The 22809-nt window shown below is 54.4% G+C and overlaps 1 protein-coding gene across 1 annotated transcript in view; it reads left to right on the forward strand.

Moving 5' to 3' along the window:
* Positions 1 to 2771, forward strand: part of PHLPP1 (PH domain and leucine rich repeat protein phosphatase 1) — a 180248-nt gene extending 177477 nt beyond the window's left edge. Inside the window, exon 17 of the mRNA XM_036244263.1 lies at positions 1547 to 2771. Within this exon, the coding sequence (XP_036100156.1) occupies positions 1547 to 2692 (1146 nt within the window). The 3' untranslated portion in view covers positions 2693 to 2771. The remainder of the gene's footprint in view (positions 1 to 1546) is intronic.
* Positions 2772 to 22809: the final 20038 nt, after the last annotated feature.

Genomic DNA, 22809 nt, shown 5'->3' on the forward strand with positions numbered 1-22809 from the left:
TCTGCCACAGGAGGTGTCCAGCCTTGTATTGAGAGAAAACCCACAGGCCCTGTGTCGCCCTGCAGTGGTGCAGCCGTGCAGTTCAGTAGAGGATCTGAGACCAGACGGGTTCCGGTGCGGACGGTGAGGGAGACAGAAGGGACCCGGGGCCACCAGGAGTGTAGAAATGAGACTGGATCGGTGTTGGTGCCCTGCTGCCTACTCTGGAAGCGGGGAGGGTTAAAATAGACACTGCCCCAGTCTAAGGTGGCGCAGGACGTACTGAGTTAAACACTTACACGGTGCAGAGGTTAACGATTTCTGCTCCATAGATGCACCACAGTTGGTGCCCTAGAACTTTCCTCCTGTTTCTCTGCCTCTTCTCCCTTCACTTCCGTCTGCACTGCTGAATACTCAGCCCCTCTGGTTTTGTTCCTTCTCCACCTGGAGGCTCGCCCCCAAACACACACGTGGGCGCACAGAACACAACACACACACATGGCCGTTGGTTCCTATGGGGCAAGATCTCCAGGGCCGAACAGCAAGGGCAATTTCTGGCAAATTCCACACTTCGGGGAGCCACAGGTTCCATCAGTAGAATCAAGGGAGCTGAAAATGGTGCTTGAATCCCCATTTTAGTAACTTTTCTTCTAAGAACTCTGCTTGCTGGTGAGTGTCGTGGTGGGGCTGTGTGCGGGGTGGCCGGAGGCAGCCCTGGGCACCACGCAGCCTCTCGCAGGGTCCCGAAGGCAGGCAGGAAGGACGCAGGCGGGAGGCACGGCCGCTCTCTGGAGAAACACTGGCTCCGCGGGAGGTGGGGGGACCGTCTCTGTGACCTGGCCCTCGGCACACACTGAAGGGACGTTTCCCTCGGAGCTTCCCTGGAGCAGTTGTCACACAAAGGGGCGCAGAGAGCACGTATGGACCTGAGACCCTCGCGTGTGGATAAAGAACCAGACGGGTACATGGGGTCTCCCCTCCCCGCCAGCTTCGGCGTAAAGGTCTTGTCCTGGCAAATGCTCTAAACTTTGGCTTGTGGTTCAGGTGGCACGAACCCAACTGAACCGAAGCCACGGGACTTTGTCTTCTCCCTTTGCCACGAGCCAGCGAGTTCTGGGAAGTGACGGGACTGGCCTTCTCCCTTAGCATCTGCCTCTCCAGCGGGGCCTTCTGACCCAGCGGTCCCACCAAGGTTCTCCTCACCAATTTGCTTTTCTTTACCTTTTATAGTTTAAAACTCTCCTCTGGACCTTAGGGTTGATGGACGGTTGGAGGGGGAGGGGGGCACTGTTCTGAACCAGACCTGACCCTCCTGAGGGTCACCTGCATTGTCGCCCCAGGCTAGGTGATGCTTTGCCTTGAACCCAGTGTGAACATGGCCCCTCTTGTCCCTCCTGTCTGGGACCTGCCAGGCCACTGCCTGGGCTTGTGATGACCGATGGACAGGGCTCCCTCTTCAGAGGGTGAGCGGTCCTTCTCTCTGCGGCTCACAGGCCCACTCCTGGGACCAGGCGGAGGCCGGAGGGAGGTGTGCCCGTGTTAACGTGTTTGCAAACCCCTGTTCCAGGACGGCAAGGTGAACGGAGTGACCGAGTCCACGCGCATCCTGGGCTACACCTTCCTCCACCCCAGTGTGGTGCCGCGCCCCCACGTGCAGTCGGTGCCCCTCACCCCACAGGACGAGTTCTTCATCCTGGGCAGCAAGGGCTTGTGGGACAGCCTGTCCATCGAGGAGGCCGTGGGGGCCGTGCGCAACGTGCCCGACGCCCTGGCCGCCGCCAAGAAGCTGTGCACGCTGGCCCAGAGCTACGGCTGCCGCGACAGCCTCAGCGCCGTGGTGGTGCAGCTCAGCGTCACGGAGGACAGCTTCTGCTGCTGCGAGCTGGGCGCCGGCGGGCCCGTGCCGCCGCCCAGCCCGGGCATCTTCCCGCCCGCCGCCAGCATGGCGATCAAGGACCGGCCGCCCGACGGGCTGGGCGCGCCGTCCTCCAGCAGCGGCATGGCCTCGGAGATCAGCAGCGAGCTGTCCACCTCGGAGATGAGCAGCGAGGTGGGCTCCACGGCCTCCGACGAGCCGCCCGGCGCCCTGAGCGAGAACGGGCCCGCCTTCCCCAGCGAGCCGCGCTGCCTGCTGCACCCCGCCTGCCTGTCCAGCCCCTTCCAGCGCCAGCTGTCCAGCGCCACCTTCTCCAGCGCCTTCTCCGACAACGGCCTGGACAGCGACGACGAGGAGCCCATCGAGGGCGTCTTCAGCAACGGCAGCCGCGTGGAGGTGGAGGTGGACATCCACTGCGGCCGCGCCAAGGACAGGGACAAGCACCAGCACCTGCTGCACGTGCCGGCCGAGGCCAGCGACGAGGGCATCGTCATCAGCGCCAACGAGGACGAGCCGGGGCTGCCCCGGAAGGCGGACTTCGCCGCCGTGGGGACCATGGGGCGCCGGAGGGCCAACGGCTCCGTCGCGCCCCAGGAACGGAGCCACAACGTGATAGAGGTCGCCACGGACGCGCCTCTCCGAAAGCCTGGAGGCTACTTCGCCGCCCCGGCGCAGCCGGACCCCGAGGATCAGTTCATCATCCCCCCGGAACTGGAGGAGGAGGTCAAGGAGATCATGAGGCACCAGCAGCAGCCGCCCACGCAGCTCCCCCTGCAGCCGCCGCCCCGGCAGTGCCCGGTGGACCCGCTGCCGGACTACTGCGACACACCGCTATGACCCGGCGCCCCAGAAATAAACTAACCGGGACGGCTGCGTTGCAAGAGTCTCCCAGGCTCGCGTTAAACCAGGGGTTTACTCCACGCCCTCCTCCCAGACTCTTCCGACCCGTCTTTGCAGCTAGTCTGTAGATTCTTCCTGTTGGTGATTTTAAAATAATTACCACTTTTCTTCTAGTGATGCTTTACCAATATGATTTAAATTTGTTAACTTGTTTTCCTAACATATCAGATGTGTAAAGACAAAGAACAAAAGGTTTAATATATTACAGAGAAACAGTTAATGATAATGTAATATTTTTTAAAATGGCTTTTTATTGTTTTGTTTGTTTGGAAGGCAGGGCAGGTTGCCAGTGCTAAATGATTTAATAATATTGTAATTCGGGGCGGGGAAGGCTTTTTTTTTTTGTCTTGAAAATGATAGACATTTGTAGAATATGGAGACTAACTCCTAGGAGTTGCTTTACTCTGTCAGGTGACTTAAGTCACTGGGATTCACTAATTTTCTCTGAGAGAACAGTTGATTGAGAAATTTCTAGTGTACATAGCTCCGTGTTGTATAGTGACGCTTCCTTCAGATGTTTTCTAGTTCTGGCTAAGGACACAGTCTGAACAACTGACTCCCTCCCTCCCTCCCTCCGCTGAGCCTTCCCGCCCCGCCCACCTCCTAACCCACCACGGTTCCCTCAGTGACGAGGCTGAGCCCTGGCCCATTGGGCTCAGAGGCTAGAGCATCAGTCTGCGGACTGAATCAGGCTCTGTTCCAGTCCAGGGCAGGTACCTGGGTTGCAGGTTCGATCCCTGGCCAAGCGGGAGGCAGCCACTTCATGTGTCTCTTGCAGCCATGTTCTCCTCCCCAACTCTGTCTAAAAGCAATGGAAAAATATCCTCGGGTGAGGATTTTTAAAAAAAAAAAAAAATGAGACTGAGTAGCAAAGAGAATTTCCATTCAAATAAGGTGCCTCTTAGGCCACTGGAAACGAATCTGCACCCAAGGGGGCCTCTGAACCGTCCCCCCCCCCCGACCCTCCCAGCCTCTTGACTTTTGCAGACACTTTCTAATTGTGTCCCTTAGTGCTGCCACAATCAGCATGGCTGTATAGAGTCCAGTTAGATCATTTACATACCAAGAGTTATATCAAAGCAGAATGCACAGATGAACATGTCATAATTTTTGTTATAATAAATGCAAAATTTACAAGTATCGCCCCCACCTGCCTCTGTCTGAGCAGCCAGCCGGGTCCTGCAGCCACCGCAGCCGGGGTGTGGAGTGAATGTGTGGGCTCACCAGTACTTTTGACTTTGATTTTTTCCTTCGAAGGGACAAACACCAGCAGGTTAACCTACAGTGAATGAGGTAGTAGCACGGACCTCGTGACTAACGATGAAATAGCTATCTTACAGCCCTTCCATTGGCTGTGGCTGTGTACTCTAGGTGTTACAAAGGGAGTCGAGAGAGGTTGCATAGAGATCCCTGGAGAACTCCCCCAAAGCCACGCCCATTTCCTTCTTCTGGGGTGGGGGGCCCTCATCACAAGAGCGGGTTAATGTACCTTTATTTGAACAGCAAACATCAGAAGCTGGTGAGCTCACTGTCCACCACGAGGACAAGTACTGTCAGCGCGTGGAGTCCTAGGAAATCCAGTGCTCCTAGCTGACCGCTGGCCCCGTTTACAGACTAGCCCCCGAGCCTGCACTTTGTGAAGCACGTGGTGAACATACTGTTGGCCTCTGTCTCGCGTGGACCAGCTTTTCAGGTCCACCTGCCTCTCTTCCTTCTTCAGGTCTGCCCTCGCGTGGGCACTGATAGTTCAGTGACAGGACAATTAGTATTTCTCAGCTTGTAGGCTTGGTGGCGGGCTGTCTGTCCCTTTGCTCCATGGCCAGATCAGAGGACTGGCCTTGTCTTGGTAATGTCCAGACTTCATTCCTTGTTGGACGCCATGCTCTTTGAAAACCACAAGGCCACAGAAGGAGATTCAGTCCGTCTCAGCCCAGTAAGGGATGGTGACCAATGGACTAGACTGTTCAACCCAGGCCGAGCTCTCTGCACTAGACTGAGCAAACCGTCTGCAGGTGCCTGTGCCCAGCCCCTCACCCGCACCTTGCCTTCCTCGGCCTCTGCCCTGCTCCAGGTGGATCGGAGCAGATTTGGAAGGTGCCGGGTTTCACACCACTGAAGACCTGGGCTGGGTCTCTGACATCTGCGGTTCTTACGTCCCCTGTGGCCAGGTTCACCCGTTCTCCTGTTCCTTAGGTGGGGTACACCCAGTGTGGGTTTCTCCGCAGCTCCCTTCCAGAGGGGTCAGCCCTTGCTGCCCTGATTGTGGTCAGCTGAGGCAGCAATCATCTGAAGCATCCATGATGGGTTCCTCCCAGCTTCTTGTACCCAGGGCAGCAGCGGGGCCACCAGGTGTCCTGTGGAGACCGCCCTCCTCTCCTACATTCTGGGGCACAACTCTGCGCTCGCGTTCTGCACAGCGCACCACCGGTTCAGCCGGGGCCTGCTGGTCATTGGCCATTGCGTCGGTGAGCATGCCTGCATGTAAGGCACTGTGGAGGGGAAGGACAGGACTTTGCCCCTGGGCAGCTTGGGGCAAATAGAACAGATAACAGAGGAGCATGGTAAGTGGCCCGAGAGGCAGAGACAAACCACTGGTCTTGTCTGAGGAAGAGTTTCTCACTGCTCATCACAGTAGCATCTGATAATATATATAAACTGTGAAGTGCTTCATATTCGAAGGTCCCCGAAGCCAAGGCATCTCCACAGTGAATATGAGCCAGAAGGGCAGCCCTGCCTCCTGGGAAGGCCAGGTAATTGGGGAAGGGCCGGGAGAGAGAAGGGAGAGGTTGGAGCAGAAGCTTCTAGAAGTTCCAAGAAGGCTTGCAGCCTCGCCAGTAGACTCAGCTCCCAATTGAAGACCCTCGAAGTTGTTTGGTGTCCGATCAACCGCATGTGTGTCAGCGGAATAGTGACTGAAGAGGGCACCGGGGCCTGTCTGGGAGCATGGACTCCCCACCCGGCTGCCCTGGTTTCTCTTGATTGCTTTTGTCAGAGCACCACCTGCTGGTGGGTTAGACTCCGGGTGCAAATGGCCTAAGGCTTGTCCTCCAGGCTTCCAGAAGAAACGACATTTGTGTCACTGATTCTCCTAGACACAGGAAAGCAATCCCAGCACCATCACGGAGGCAGAGAATTCTAATTAAACTGTATTGTTACTGCCCCCGCGGAGGTCCGCTTTGCAAGGGGGACGGTGGATGACCACGGGCTCCTGTGATGGGCACCGGTTCCCGTGGGAAATTGACACGCAAACATATGAAGAGGTGTAACCAGAGTCATAGCATTGGCCTGGGAGAGAGGAAGTCAGTATCCCCGACATTCTTCCAATTCCTCATTCCCTGCGGTGAAAATAAATACATGAAAATCCAAAATGTGCTTTGGATCTTACAGGACAGTGTCTGCTGGCACTGCCCAGTGGACAGTTCCCATTTGATCCTGTGAACACCAATGGAAGGCATTGAGAATTCACGCTGAGCCACCAGGAGACAGAATTCTTGTGACGTGTGGGGGTTGTGCCATCCACCCTACCTGCCTCCCCAATGACCAAACAGGTCATGCATTGGAGGGGATTTGTAGATAGTGAAGCCTTATGTAAGTGGAAGTCCTGTTGTCATTGTTGTAAATGAAGCATTAAGGGTGGCTAGAAAGAAAATAATTGGGAACACAGCAAAAGTACCTTTTTAAATTAAAAACTCGTAGAGAAGTAGCTATTGAATTGGTACAGGAGAGAGAGACAGAGAGAGAGGCTGTAAAGGTAGGGAAAATAGGCTCTTCTCATTCCCATTGAGTTTCATGGTTCTTTCAGTTCATCCCCAACATACCTTTTGTGCCACTGAATCTCTGCAAAGTGTTGTCATTCACCTGTCATGAACTGGCTCCTACTGCTGCGTATTTGAAAGATGGTTCTAAAATTATCTTATTCACCACCACCAAAATACCGACATTGCAACCAAGGTCAGACTTAATTTGGCAAACCCACTGCCCTCATCACTAAGTGAAAGGTCCTGGGGGGGCTTCATATTGTCCCCTCCCTTCCAGAAGAGTCAGGTTGAACACTTGACAGGAGGAGATGAGCAAACGGGTCCCCGAGGCTGCCTTCCGTCCTCTGGGCTGTTACACAGCAGGAAGCCGTGCCGTCCCCGGCCCTGAACCGAAGGGCCCCAAGACAAGTACTGCTTTTGTTGGGCTCTAGTTCACTGGTGCTTTCATTCTCTTCCAACCTGGAAACACAGTGTTCCATCCTGTTCGGAGGGGGAACAGCAGGGCACTTGGAGAACGTTCTCCCATCTGCTTGTAGCTAGAACCGTTATCATACCTCCTTCTCTAGAGACGTAGCAGTAAAACGTTTCAAACTGAAATTTCAAGTACTTTCTACTCATTATGATTTCCTAGGTCTTTTCCCAATGAACTTGTACCTGCCCCTAATTACTATTCTTATCTATTGAAAGAATGTTGAAATAGCAACTAAGATAAATTTTCCAAATGTTGCACCTCCAGATGTTGACTTTTCTTGAGCTCACTTGGAAGTCATTTGCTTTTCTGAGTCTGTTCCACAATGAGCATTTGGAGGTTCTTAAATCAGTAGAAATTGCCCCGCAAGCCAGGAATAGATCATGTACACAGAATATTTTGCTTTATGATCTATAGTCCATTTTAAGAACTACTTGAATATTCCTTTTCCTAGAACATGTCAGTGGGTTAAAAATAGCTCCCTGAAATGTGTGTCACATCCCTGCCTCCCTGAGCACAAACAGCCATACGTTTTCCTCGGGACCAGTGATACCGAAACCGCCCTCTCTCACAGGTAAACCCGTTAGGATGTTTTTTCCTAGAAACTTTATCAGGCATGTATCATAATGCTGTCTGCATGTCATTTGCATATCATTGTATCTGCATATCATTTTTATGTCAACATTTCTGTGACTCCTCCACTCTTCAGATACAACCCTAGGATATGTCTTGGATTGCAGCGTGCTGGGTCTTGTCCTGGACCTTCTCCATCACTGGCACATACTGGTGTGTGTTGGGGCAAGAGGGCAGCAGGCAGGGAGGGTGAGCCCGCCAGGGGGACCGGAGCCCGCTGCCTTTGCTGTCCGCCTCAATCCAGTCTGACCACCAGGGGGCGGGAGTGAGCTCAAGAGGTCAGAGTGCCTGCTTCTAGGCAGAAGCAGAACCGCATCGCTCTGCTGAGGGGTGTTTTGTTTCTTCCTCCTGGGGCTCCCAAGGTAGAGGCTCCCTGACCTCCTTCATAAACCGCCGAACACCTGCATGAATACGTTGAGTGCCCACTCCACGCAGAAGCGCTGGGGTGGGCGGAGGGCAGCGAGGTGAAGAATAAACCACCTTTTGAACGATGGCAATCCACCGTGGAGACTAATGTAACCGAGAACGTGGGGGCTCGGGGAAGGCTCGGGGCGTAGACCTGCACCCAGGCTGAGCTGCTCAGTGGGCCAACCCCAAGTTCAGAATTCTCTTCACATCCCAGCCCTGCAGAGAACCAGTGCTGTGTGAAGTTTTCCTGTCGCCCAGTGGCCTCAAACTTGTCTGGGACTTCCCTAGGGACAGCAGTGGCTTCCCACCTCCAGGGAACAGTCGGAGAGCCAGTGGCCGATGCTGCTCACTCAGGACTCCCCATGGGCACCTGTCATCACCCATGAAGGCCACTCCGACCTGCCTCTGAACACCTCCCTCCTGGGACTGGGCACCCCTGGAGGCCTGACGCTGGCAGAGCCCATCATCTGTCACCAAGTCCTGTCAGTTCTACTTCCCGAACCTTCCTCATGGAGGGTAGAGATAACGAGTAAACTTTTTCTTAGTGAACACGATTATTTCAGACGTGAAGCGAGTAGGAAGAGGTTATGGGATCGAGTGCTGTTTGAGAAGACAGGATCTGGAGGAAGAGAATCTCAAGCGGAGGCCCTGCAAGGGCACAGCCCCCGAGGAGGGGCGAGTGGTGGAACGTTGGGGGGAAGTGGGCATTCGGAACACCCCCCTTCTTGCCCCTGGTTCTGAAACTGGGAAAATGATCGAGATCAGCAGGAGGGGCCAAACGTCACCTTTATTACACAAAGCTGACAGTGAAGAATGGTAAGTGGGCTTCGGATTACTGAACCCCATCATCAGCCAGACCCGCCCCCCAGCAGCGCTTGAGGGAGGCAGACTTCCACCTTCTCTGGAGCAGAGAGCGCCCCCTGGAGGTGCAGCCGAGGACTGGCGATCTGAGAGGAGGGGAGCTGCAGGGCTCTGGCGGCGCAGCATATCCTGCCAGACTTCCGCAGGGTTCCGGGGGGCCGTCCACAGCTGGCAGGAGGATCCTCCCACTGCAGCTGTGCAAGCTCAGGGAGGTCCGTGTGGTTGGAGTTCGGTGACCCCAGGCTAGAGGGTGTGACATGATGCCGCAGACGTAGACCAAGTCCTGCTGGCAGGGGCTGGGGCCAGGCAGGTGCTTACCCAACGGTTTCCCTGTTTCCTCTCTCCTCTGAGTCCCCCAGCCCCTGAACACACAGCCCTGTGGCTCTCACCATGGCATCTGTGCCCCATTCATTCATTTCCGTGGTGGTGGTGGGGGGGGCTGCCATACAACAAATGCACCATCTGTATCTGCCCCCAAATGAATAACACCACCTGCCTAGCCTGATTTCAAGTATTTGGAAACCCGTCTGTAAGTCCTCTCACACCTGTCAAACTTCGTGTCCAGGTTTTGGTTCGGAGCTGGGACAGAGGTTGGAGGAGCCCAGTGCTGTCTGTACCTGAAGTGGGTCTGGCCCAGGGTTTGAGCAGCACATGGACCCGTGTTAATGTACAGGTGGTCACTCTTCCCCAAGCTCCTGAGACTAGACTGTGCGCAGGTTCCACCAGGTGGGAGGTAAGGATTATCACTGGCACGGGCCCAAAAGCTAACCATGGATTGGCCATGGTCTGCGTCAGTCTTTGTCAGCTCACCCTATGAGGTGTGTGCATCTCCCACTTCCTGCCCTGAACCTGGAAAAAGCTTTTAAGGACAGGACTGGAGTCAAGGCTTCCTCGGGGAATCTCCGACATGCGAATTCAATCCTTTGTTTCCTTCCTCCCTATTTTGCAGTGGTTTTACCCGCGGGGTTCGGCAGGAGAAATGTCAGCCAGCCATGTGCTAACGGATGTGAAGCTCTCTCTGACAGTAATAACCAGGACTGTTCGTTTCAGAATGTCTGGCAGTCAACAAAATATCAATTTCCTCCCTGGATTGGTGAATAGGATTGGTTTTAATGCAGTTATTGGGCGTGGCTGAAGGCGCGTGGGAAGGACGGTGCGCTGTGTCTGCAGAGATCCCGTTGGGCTGCCGAGACCTCTGCTGGGACAGCGGCAGCCTGGGGCAGGCAGGGCAGTGAGTCATCTTCGGTTGCTCAGGCAGACTGACAATTGGTTGCCTAGTCACACTTTCCTGTGGTTCAGCTTCATAAATATAGTTCTCTGGAGCTGTGGAAAATGTCCTATGAAGCCAGCCCCCTCCTAGCATAGACTCCACCTTGTGCTCCAGGATATGCCGATGGCTGGGAATGACTTCGACTGCGGTGAGGCATTTCACTGTCTCTCTCTTTTACATCGCTCATGGGGCATGTTCATTTCCCGTGCTCCATGATCAATACATGTCAAGTAAAGGTGGGGGAGGAAGGAACGTTCCTCTACCTTCAAAGTGCTTGTGGCTGGTCGAATAATTAAATCTACAGGAGACTGATTAACAAGAGAAAATAAGCAAATCCAATTACATATGTGCATACGGGAGCTCCACATGCATGACAGAATCGGAGACCCCAGGTGCACGAGAGGTCCGGAGTCAGGAAGGGAATGCGTGTATCTGCCATCCTGCGCTGGGCGTCAGGAAGGGGCCTCGGGGGCCCCGAAGGGCCATTGCAGGGTGACGAGAGCAGATGTTCAGTAACTGAAAGTGTGCCCTGCCGCAGAGATAAGTCCCCAAAGGTTCTCTCTGATGATTCTTCGTGTGGGTAAGACCCCCTAATTCAAGTTCTTCTAGGTAGCTGGTGGGGGTGGGGGCTTCTCTGGAGCCCACAGCACGTTGATTGGCTTTAGCTCAAAATCATCCTCATAGCGCAGAGGTCATCTTGGGTGACTCATTTTGAACCCCCGCAGAAATTACCCACCACCAAGTGGAAACTGCAGTCTGGATAGGAGCTGATTTCGCCTGCATGGAATCTGTGCCATTGTCCCCGCAGGGCTGGCTGCTTTCATCTTTCTTCACCGAGCCAAAGGCAGGCTGGAGCAGGGCCTCACAGGGGTTTTCCGTGCGAGGAGGACTCTTCCCAGCACGTGAGGTGGAGGTGTCCCGACTGAGTAAGGGTCCGGGAAGACCTGGTGCAGGACCCCAGGGGAGGGGAGTGGACAAAGCTGGCACCAGAGGGGCCAGAGCGCCACCAGCAGAGCCCCAGGCAGAGGCTGACCTCTGCTGGCTGAGGGGTGACAGTGCTGTGGCCCCCCGGGCTCCGGTGTTCAGCCCTCAGAGTACACTAGAGCAACTTCAGGGTGTGGAAGGAGGTATCCGGACTTCCCTCTACGTTGGTCTGCATTCTGAACGCTGTGAGAGTAAACATTCAGACACGGCCTTAAGTGTCAGGCGCGGCCCTAGTGCTTACCTGGAGCAGTGGGTCCCTTGTCTTGACACTAGCAGATGGAGCTGAAGACTTGTCATCCAGGTTCACACAGGACGCTAAGGCTCCGAGGGTTCCAACAATCAGCCCAAGGTCACTTCCAGGAAGTGTCAGAGAAGGGGTTTGAGCCCCGGCTGGTGGCTCTGGTATTTTTTCACCCTTTTTTAACCATATTGTGATGAGATGATCTTTACCATGTGGAACATGTGTGTCAAGTATTAACACACACACACACACACACACTGCAGACTCCCGGGCAGAGCCCTCCATGAGCGCAGGAGCCAGTCGCTGAGCTCCCTGGGGCCCTGGGAGTGTGGGCGGGTCCCTTGAGCCCTGTGGACAGAGTGACCCTGGGTCAGTTCCAGCTGTCATTCGTCCAGGACAGCGCTGTGGTAGTGGATAAGCCCCCTGATTACTCCTGACTCAAACAAAGCTTGGGTTTAGGGTGCATCCTGGTTCACCAGGACGGGGTCCTTCAGGAATTAAGTCAGCACTAAGGATAGTCTGGGACATTTTCATTCCAGATGGATGCGATTTCCAAAACTGAACTTAAAAGAAAGAACGAAGGCTTTGGGATTCGTCGTTGTCTTGGCATCCGTGCATCTCTGTCTAGTGCCTGGATTGTGGCCTCCATGTGCCAGTGAAGTCAGGGAAGGGGGCTCCCCAGGACGGCAAGGGGGCAGGGCTGTTCCTACAAGGGGGCGGGACTGGCCCTACAAGGGGGCGGGGCTAGTCCTATAAGGGGGGCGGGGCTGTTCCTACAAGGGGGCGGGGCTGTTCCTACAGATTGCAGCCAGGCTAACTCTGAGGTAAGGGCTCCAGCACCAGCCATTTGCGGGCGAGTTCTGGTATGTTCCCTGACCTTCTGCAGAGGGTATTAGAAGAGGGAACGGGAGATTATAGCCAGACCTTCCCAAGGCAGGGGACAGCTTTGCAAAAAAGTTGGGATCCCACTCTTTTACAGTTGGCTGATTAGTCCTGAGAAAGGTTTAAAAATGGTGATAAGAGGAAAGTATTCATCTTGTCTACACATTGTTTTCTCATTTTAAGATTTTATTTTATTTTTTAGGTTTTTTATTTTTTAAAAATGTGGTTAGACCTGCCATCTATTTTTAACAGTGGATTAGTGAGTATAAGATTGAATTATTCTATGCAACGTAGCTTTGCTGTATCTTATAATAGTAAATGTTAATACAACCTCCACCTACCCCCTCACCCCCTCCAATCACCACACTGTCATCCATGTCCATGAGTTCACCCTCTTTTTTTCCCCTTTTTTGCTCAACCCCTCCACCCCCCAACCCCCAGAGCTGTCTGCGGCTCTCTATCTATTAGTCTGTCTCTATTTTGCTTGGTAGTTTAGCTTCTTCATTAAATTCCACATAGATCAATGGAATAGAATAGAGAGCCCAGAAATAAATCCACGACTTTATGGTCAATTAATATTTGACAAAGGAGGCAAAAACATACAATGGACTAAAGACAGTCTATTCAATAAATGGAGTTGGGAAAATTGGACAGATATGTGCAAAAAAAAAAATGACATTAGGCCACCCTCTCACACCGCACACAGGAATAAACTCAAAGTAGATTAAAGACCTAAATGTTAGACCATAAAAATCCTAGAGCAAACATAGGCCGTGAAATCTTGGACATTTCTCGTAGCAATATTTTTTCTGATATATCTCCTCAGGCACAGGAAACAAAAGAAAAAATAAACCAATGGGACTACATCCAACTAAACAGTTTTTGCACAGCAAAGGGAACCATCAACAAAATGAACAGACAACCCGCTGAATGGGAGAACATATTTGCCAATGATCCATCTGATAAGGGTTTAATATCCAAAATTTATAAAGAACTTATAAAACTCAACACCAAAAAACCAAACAATCCAATTTTAAAATGGGCAAAGGACCTGAATAGCCACTTCTCCAAAGAGGACACACAGATGGCCAATAGGTACATGAAAAGATGCTCAACGTCACTAATCATCAGAGAAATGCAAAGTAAAACCCCAATGAGGTATCACCTCACACCTGTCAGAATGGCTACCATCAATAAATCAATAAACAGCAAGTGTTGGCGAGGATGTGGAGAAAAGGGAACCATTTCAAGATTATAAATGGGCACCTCTCATCTGGAAAGATCTTGAAGTCAAGACCTTGCCTTACTGATAGAATCTCAGGGGCTAGCCCTGCACCCACACATTGTAAGCTTCTAACCTGTTTTTTTACATAAAAGAATGCACCAATTTTGCAAGCACTGTGACCCTGTTGGCTTTTTTTTTTTGCATTTATCTTCAGATAGAGCAGGTGGGAGAGAGGAAGGAAGAGAGAGAGAGAAACATTGAGGTGAGAGAGACACATCGTATAGTTGCCACCCACACGACCTCAACCTGGGCCAGGGACAAACTGCAACCGAGGTGTGTGCCCTTAGCGGAAACCGAACCTGGGACTCTCTGATCTGCGGGCCAACGCTCTAACTGCTGAGCTAAACCAGCCAGGGCGATCCTGTTGGCTTTTTAATTAGTGCTATTCTATTTAGTGCTAGACATGACTGTCTTTACAGAGGTGCTGGACATGGAACAAAGCCTCCTCTTTTGTTGCTCCAGAAGCCACAGACACATTCTAAAATAGAAACAATATTGCCCAGCCAGTGTGGCTCAGTGGTTGAGCGTCGACCCATGCACCAAGAGGTCGCCGGTTAAATTCCCAGTCAGGGCACATGCCCAGGTTGTGGGCCAGACCCCAAGTTGGGGGCATGCAGGAGGCGGGCAGTCAATGTTCTTTCCCATTGATGTTTCTGTCTCTCTCTCCCTCTCCTTTCCTCTCTCTCTAAAATCAATAAAGAAAAAAAAGTCTTAAAAAAATAAAATAAAACCAATATTGTTCTTCTGACTGTGAAATAATACACACACAAAAGTTGGAAAAGCAAGAACACTAATAAAGCAGAAAGACGATCCATGATCTCATGAACACATTTACATTGCTCTATTCCCTTCCAGTCTTTTTTCTAAGCACCACTTTTTTTTTTTTTTTCCTCACCCGAGGACATTTTTCCATTTTTTGTTCAGGTAGAGTGGGAGGGAGAGAGAGGAACAGAGAGAGAGAGAAACATCGACGTGAAAGGGACACATAGATTGGCTGCCACCCGCACGACCAACCAGGGCCGGGGACAAACTGCAACCGAGGTACATGCCCTTAGCGGGAACCGAACCCGGGTCTCTCAGGACCGCAGGCCGACGCTCTAACCGCTGAGCCAAACCGGCCAGGGCCTAAGCACCACTTTTTAATACATAATTGGAATTATCTATATTCAGCATCCCTTTTTCCCATTATATTTTGAGCATCTTTCCTGGTTATTAAAAATTCTTAGTAATATTTTTAAAAGCTAATAATATTCTGTCAGGGGAATGTACTATAATTCGATTAAATAAGTCGATAATGGTGGTCACTGGGGTGGTTTCTAGCTGTTTGCTACTGCAAATAACACTGCAGTGAACTTCTTTGCCGTCATTGATTAAATCATCGCAAACACTAATTGAATCAATATATTGACTAAGATTTGTGAATGATTGAGCCAAGCTGACTGTGTGATGCAGGAGGGTGTGGTGTTGGTTCCCGGATGTGGAGCAGCTGCAGCCCGGTGAGGATGGCAAAGGGTTGGGGTGGGCTGTGTTGTCCTAGTGGGCAGGCGGAGTGGCTGGGTCAAAGCATTGGCCACCCCAGGAAAAGCACCCTATCTTTTTTCTTTCTGGAAAAAGAAAGGAATTTCAGTAAAGAGAAAATTCTGGTGTCGCTTTGGGCTGATTCTCAGAGAGGTGGACACCTCAGCTTTGAGAAGGGAAGTCGAGATTTCATTTTTCCTCTCTGCGAAATATTTCTTTAAGTAGCCAGCGGTGGATAGCAGATTTCAACAGCACGGATTTGGAATTCCTAAAGACTGAAATTCAGCGTCTGGGATTTCGTGGTCAGATTTTCAATGTCAAGGATGTTTGTCACAAACTCATCCCATCCAAAGCAGAACCTCTGGTTTCCTACCCAAAGGAATCCTCTCTTCGTCTCTCTCATGACAACACGTCACATGGGACCCTCCCGTTTGCTCCAGCCAAAATGCCAGGAGTCGCCCTTGGTTCCTCTCTCCCGCAACACTCCGCACAGCCAGTTCATCAACCCACTTCATCGGAACACGTGCCAGCCCTCCACTTCGGCCACCTTCCCTGCTTGTCCAAGCGACCACTGTCTCTCGTCTGGGCTTCCGGACGAGGTTCCTTTGAGGTACCGCCCCCATCAACTTCCCCCAGAACCATCATTTCAGAATGCCGAGGACCACGCTCGCGGGGAGACGTCTCCAGTGGGCTCTGTCACTCTGGACAGCACCCAAACTCCTCGCGAGGGCCTGCCCTGGGTGTCCTGACCCCACGGCCTTCCCACGCGTGGCCCTGTCCACTCGCACCACCCTCGTGCACACCCTCTCGCCTGGGGCTTCTCGAGCTCAGCGTCAGTGGCGTCTTGGTCCATGTAAGTCTTCCTTTTGAGCGGCTGTTCTGTACACCGCAGGTGTGGCGTCATCGCTGGCCCTCCCCACCAGCTGCCAGCAGCACCCTCCCACACTTACGGCACCAAAACTGTCTGCCAAGCATTCCCTGGGGATCTTGAGACGCTAGTCCCATCGCACTGGCGTCCTTCCCGCCAACCGGCCCTGCGCACCCCCATTTAGACCATTGCAGCCGCTATGGCCCCGCCCACGCTCTTCCCTGGATGATGCTATGTCCGCCCCCTCCTCTGCCCTGTCTCAGCTCAGGGGTCACCTCCTCAGAAGGGTCTTCCTGACCACCCAAACCGAGGCGGCCCTTCGAAGCCCCCTGTACTACATCACTGCAGTTTCATTTCTTCGTATCCTTTGTGGGTCTCTGAAATGATCTGATTTCTGTCCCTGCTCACTGTTCCCTCACTGGGCTGTACGCTTTATCAGAGTAGGAACTTGTCTGTCTTCATGAAGTGTCCCGATGCGACCGGCAGGACCAGGCCTACAGCAGACACGTGACAAACAGCAGCTGTCTAGCGGATACGGAAACGAGTTCCGTGCCCTTCAGGAGGGTGGCATGAGGGAGCGACCAAAGACGTGGGGTACTTCCCGCGCGTGGCCGAGAACGTCTGCGGAGATCTTGGTCGACGGCATCTTCTAGTCTCCGCTTCTCCCCCAGGGGAGCAGGTGCCAGGCCCAGGTGAGTGATCCCACAGACCCCGTCTTCCTGCGGAGGTTCCGCACGGTCCCGGCGCTGACAGAAAGGTCACTTGGGTGTAACCCACGCAGAAGCATAGAGGGTCAAGGGTAGTCAGGTCTCGGAGAGGTTATTGCCTTAAAGGGAACCTTGACAGCGTGGCCGGGGCGGGAAGCCAGTCCAGGAAAGGGAAGGCGCTCCGTTGGGAGCCAAGATGTGGGAGGCTGGGCGCACCCCCAAGCGGCATGGCGCCCACGCCGTCCTCCTGACCGCCCCGTGGTCTCACAGGATGCGTTTCCAGGGGCCTCCAGCCAACCTCTTGACTCTCTTCTCCTTGCCAAACACAGGGGCCAGCCTGTCTCCTCTGACCTCTTCCGAAGCTGCTGATTCGGTGAATCACTCTCTACCCTCATTGTCTTCCTTGCTCTTTGGCAGGCTTCCTCACAGAAAAAACAAAACTCTTTTGCAAGATTAATATTGACCGCAAAGGATACGTCTCTCCACATATTTTTTTTAACATCTCATTTTTCTCTCTCAATTGATTCAACTTGTTGCAACTACAATACATTACAATTAAACATACGAGTCAGGAGCTGGGGACCAAAGGCAATACTGATAGGCTGTCTGTTGAATATTGAAGTTTTCAACATAAAAATGAATCACTAGTATTTCCTATAGACGTGTAACCGCTCGGAACAGCACACTCCGGGGTTGCAAAAGCCTCAGTTAGCCCCTAACACGTGCCTGTAGGGCTGGAGCTAAGCATCCAGGACTCCTAGGCTTTTGTGCCCGGGGCGGGAACTCCGGCTGCGTCTGTGGTTCTCTCTCCGACAGCACCCCGCGCAGGGCTGGTGTATCGGCTTCACGAGAAGGTGCCACTTGATGGCTCTGTGGTAAGACAATGCTGAGGGACAGGCGGACTCCAGTGCCTTCCCACCCACATAGAGCTTGGTGACAATGCCTAGAAAGAAGCCAAGGCCCTGGCCGGTGTTGCTCAGTGGTTAGAGCGTCGGCCCCTGGACCAGAGAGTCCTGGGTTTGATTCTGGTCAGGGGCACAGACCTCAGTTGCAGTTCAATCCCCGGTCCTGGTTGGGGTCGTGCAGGAAGCAACCAATCAGTGTGTCTCTCTCACACCGATGCTTCTCTCTCTCTCTCTTCCTCCCTCCCATTCTATCTGAAAATCGGTGGGAAAATATCCTTGTGTGAGGATTAAACAGAGAAAAAGAAAGAAAGAAGTCAGAAAAAGAACCAGGGACTGGCTGAGGGCAAAACTCGACACGACTCGACCGAAGGCTATCGAACTGTCACCCTTTCCTAGGTCTGCCACAACCAACGCCACCAACCGGGTGACTTAAACCCACAGAAGTGACTCTCTCACACTGCGGAGTCTAGGAGTGTGGAAGCAGGTGTTGGCAGGGCAGTGCGCCCCGAAACCTGTAGGGAGGGCCCTTCCTGCCTCTGCCAGCTTCCGCGGCCCCTGGCAGGTCTGCTTGCAGCCGCGGTCCCGCAGTCTCTGCCTTTGCCGTCACCTGGCCTGACTCGTGTGTCTGCGTCTCCGAGCCCAGATGTCCCTCTTTTTATAAGGACGCCTGCCATGCTGCACGCCGGGCTCATCTAATTCACTAGGATCTCTCAGCGAATTCCCTCGGCAACAACCCTGCCTCCGCAGAAGATCACGTTCCGCGGGGCGAGGGGGAGGACTGGGCATATGGATTTGGTGGGGACACAGTTCAGCCCATAGCAGGGCTGTTCCAAGGATCTCCTGCGGCAGTACCCTGGTTGCTCTCAGACGCAGCTGGCGGGCCCACCACGGCCGAGACCCTCGGGGACTCGGGCGGCTGATTCCCCAGTGGGTCAGCAGTCCAGGGCTCCTGCGTGATGAGCCTGCTCCGCGAGCCGACATCGCTCCTAGAACTTGCGCCCATTCGAGTGGGTGTCACTGAGGTGACCCCTGAGCCGAGGAGCCCAGGAATGGGCTGGCCTGTCGGCCTGAGGCCATGAGGACAGCTCCCGTGCCCTGGGACAGCTGCGCCGCGCTGGCGCCCACGGGCGCGAGGGGAAGGGGCAGCGACGCGAGTGGGCAAAGGCGATGAGCCCGAGGCCCGACCCCGGAGGTTCTCTGTGTTCTTCCGGCCAACGCGGCTCAGGGTTCCCGCCGACACGGGTGCTGAGAGCCCCGGCCAGCCCGCCCACCTCGCCAGAGAGCACAGGGACAGTGTGTGTCTGTGTGTAGGCTGGAGACCCCCGCAAAGGGCGAGGTGGTGGGACCGGACCAGGTTGGCTTTGTCCTGAGACTCTTCCACTTGTTGTGATGCTCCAGGGACCACAGTAAGGACAGGAGGCCAGGGCGGGCCGACGACACGTCTGCACCCAGACTCTGTGGACGGGGGCTGATCAGGGGCGGGAGGGTCAGAGGTCTGGTGGCTCAGGGAGCATGAGGAAGTGACAGTGGCTTAGAACAGCCACCCCAGACATGAAGGGGGGCCCGAGGAGTCCCAGCAGCACGCGGGCAGGCAGCTGGGTGGGTGGCAGTTCCGGTGGTGACTGCAGTGCCTGGGCTGTTGTGTTTGCCCCACGGTGGTTCTGTCCCGGCCGCACCGGAGAATTGTTTGGGGACCATGAAAAATACTGGGGCCAGGGTGGCGCCATTAGAAACCCCGCTGACACGGCCCCCGGTGGGTCCTGCATCAGGCCAGGCACTGTGCAGCCAGGGTGGGGAACCCCACTGACACAGCCCGGGGGTCCTGCATCAGGCCAGGCCCTGTGTAGCCAGGGTGGGGAAACCTTGCTGACACGGCCCGGGGGTCCTGCATTAGGCCAGGCACTGTGCAGCCAGGGTGGGGAACCCCACTGACACAGCCCGGGGGTCCTGCATCAGGCCAGGCACTGTGCAGCCAGGGTGGGGAACCCCGCTGACACAGCCCGGGGGTCCTGCATCAGGCCAGGCACTGTGCAGCCAGGGTGGGGAACCCCAGCTGTGAAGGCCACGAGGAGGAAACGGGTCCTTTTCCATCTCTGGTGAGGCAGGGGCTCGAGCGCCCGGGGACGCCAAACTGGAAACCAGAGCTCTCACGCCTCACGGACAACAAGTTCCGACAGATCCCTTCACCTCTGCAGCCTCCTGGGGCAGAGCGGACAGATCCCGGCATGGCCACCGTGTCGCCGAGCAGCCGGGGCGCGGCCGCGCCGCTGGTGAGCAGGCCGCTTGGCTCAGGATGGCTGGGCTGTGTCTGTCAGAGCCCAGCAGGAAAGAACCGGCCAGAGGGGCGTCCGCGACGTCACCAGCGGGAGGACAGATTGGCCCGGGGTAGGGTCCGGAAGGTGCCCCGGCAGAACATCACAGAGGTGCCCTTGGGTGACATGGGGACAAAGGCAGAGGGTGAGCAGTCCAACAGAAGCCTCTGCCCGAGCTCTGCCCCTGTGGGTGGCGGACCCCCGTGGGCGCAGCCCCGTGGAGAGAGCATCTTCCACCCACTCCCCCCCAGGGGCAGGAACACGGGCACGCGGCCAGGGCTTGGAGATGTTGGCCTGGCTCTCACTCACAGGGCAGCCAGTGAACCTTCAGCCTCAGGGTGGACGTACCAGTCACCACGCCGCTTTCCTGGTCGGTCAGCTCACATCCCGGCCCGGGAGCGCGGAGCCCCTCCTGGCGGTCTCCTTTCTGCCTGCACTTGGGGGCGTGAGCTCGCTGTCCCTTCAGCTAAACCTCAGCTGCGCAGTGGCGGGGGCACGCAGAGGCGGACACTCGGGAAACACTGCGTGTCTGTTCACGCCGGTTCTGTCCGGGAGCCAGCCCAGGACCCCTTACCGCAGAGGCTCAGGCTCGGGCAGCCCCTGGGGTTTCTGAAGCTCTCATACTGACGTCTGCCGGCTCCTTCAGTTCTGAGGACCGACGTCAGCAGGTCTGGGCCTGAGCCATCTCTGCGTGACTGGGATCCTGACCACCGCCCCGTGTGAGAATCACAGTGCTGGGGGCCCAAGGCCTCCGGGTGGGGCTCAAGTCGAAGCCACGCTGTGGACTGAGGCTGCGGGGTGATGCTGGAGCCGGCTGCCAGAGGACAGTGCCACCCTGCAGCTCTGCTCCTTGGTGGCCCCCAGCTTCGCCGGGTCACGATGCCAGCTTGAGAGCACGTGACCCGAGCAGTCCCCCGGGTCCCTGTGCTCAGCAGCACCTGCGCTGGGAAGGGTGGCCCACCGGGTTCCATGCTCTGCTCTTGTCGTCTTGAAATGCTTAATGGTTTTCCGACATGGGCCTTGCATTTTTATTTTATATGGAGACCCGTGAATTCTGTAACTGGTCCTGCCGGGGAACTTCTTTACAATGCAGAATCTCAGGCCCTACCCATCCCCCTCTAAACCGGAACCTGCATTTCAACAGGATCCCCAGTGCTCCACACGCCGGTGAGAGTCTAGACCACTCTGGAGCTGTTGTCCTAGACGCGAGAAGCAAAAGATGTTCTTGAGAGGAGGGAAAAAACACGGAGAAATGCATGTAGGACAATAAAAACTTGACAACCTGCAGGTTCTTTTTAAGATTGTGTCAGACTTAGTGCTTGGAATGAGCATTGCTGTCGCGTCATTCCAGAAGGCTCCCACCGCGCAGAGATCTTGTCAGGAATGCTTGCGGGGGCAGCAACCAAGCGCTGCTGCAGCCCACTGCCTTCACCTGGGAATGGAGCCAAACATTCCTGCTCCGTCCTGGCCAGGACAGCATGGGAATGCCTTACGGGGGCGGGGTCCCTTCCATGGGTTCAGTTTCAGTAGACACCGCCCGCAGGGTTACTGGTGTGCTGATCTTCCAGAGCCATAGGTAAGCCACGGGCCTATGCATTTTGGAAGTGACTGTGATCGCCCATGTGGTAAGCTCATGGCTCTCCCCTAGGGGCTCTAAGCAAAGGTGATATCCTCACTGGCTGCTCATGGACCTGTGCAGGGAAGAAGGGTACAACAGAGTAGGAAAAACTCCAACCAGCTCTCACTCAGCTGAGTATTACTAACGGAGGAAACATCTATAGGTGGTATTTGCTGGGCTTGAGATCTTCGGGCAGAGATGTCTCTTGGCGGAACAGTCCCACAGGAGTTACGGCAATGCATGGCCTGGCACCCCTGCAGGACTGTGCCCTGCCGCTTGCCATGCATCAGTTCAGAGGGACTCTCACCACCTCATTCCACATCCACACTCTGCTGGGTCACAGTCCCGTGGACAGCTCACCATGAACACTGCCGTCGTCTGTCCACGGAAACCGACGAGCAAGGATGCCCATTTGGAATGGGTGCCCTCTCCACCCACCCACGGAGGGATTCGCAGAGATGTACTCCACTGGAAATTCCTGTAGAAAGTGATAAACATTCCTGTAATACAAAGAAACATTAGTGCATACGAATAGCTTCCCTCACTGAGGTTCATTTTGTTTGAAATCTTAAGTAGAACGGGGGTTGCTAGGGCCCGGCGGAGGGGGAACGGGGAGTCCGTGTTTAATGGGGACAGAGTTTCAGTCGGGGAAGGTGGACAATGTTCTGGATGGAGATCACTGTGGCACAGCAATGTGAATGTACTTAATGCCCCTGACCCGCAGCATACAAGTGGTTAAAACGGTAAGTGTCATGTCAGTGTCGAGTTCCTGTCGCTAACCTGTAGTGTGAGCTTACAAGAGAAAATGAATGATGCAAAGTACTGAAAAGCTCTCCTGAAAAATGATCCGAAGGAGTAGTAAGAATTTTAAAGGGAAGACACGCACTATTTCTTACACACCAGAATTTGTGAAGTGAGGTTCCCATTGGCTAGTGACCAGAGAGCTGACTTCCTGACCGTCGGTGTGGTTTCCCGGACGTTTCTAAAACGGGACAGTATCCTTCAGCTGTCCACTCGAGGCTAGAAGGGAAGGCTTCCTCCTCCCCAGCAGGCTCTCCTTACTCCTCACTCGCGTGCGGTGAGGTAAATTCCACGTCACCGACGAGGGGCCTGGCGCCAGAGAGGTCACGACTTTGGATGGTTGACCCAGGGATGTCCCCTTGCTCTTGGCTACCAGGAAGTTTTCTCCTCTGTGGTTGCAATTTTTCTTTATGGTCAAATTATGATCAGGTCTCCAGGTAAAAACAGGGATGAAAATAAAGTTCCCAGGACTCTAATGGGAAGAGAAGCCACTGTTGTGAGGACAGAATGAGAGAGGCCTGGCTGGGCCACTGA

The sequence above is a fragment of the Molossus molossus genome, unplaced genomic scaffold (assembly GCF_014108415.1).
Source record: "Molossus molossus isolate mMolMol1 unplaced genomic scaffold, mMolMol1.p scaffold_m16_p_6, whole genome shotgun sequence".
In the NCBI taxonomy this organism is placed as follows: Eukaryota; Metazoa; Chordata; class Mammalia; order Chiroptera; family Molossidae; genus Molossus; species Molossus molossus.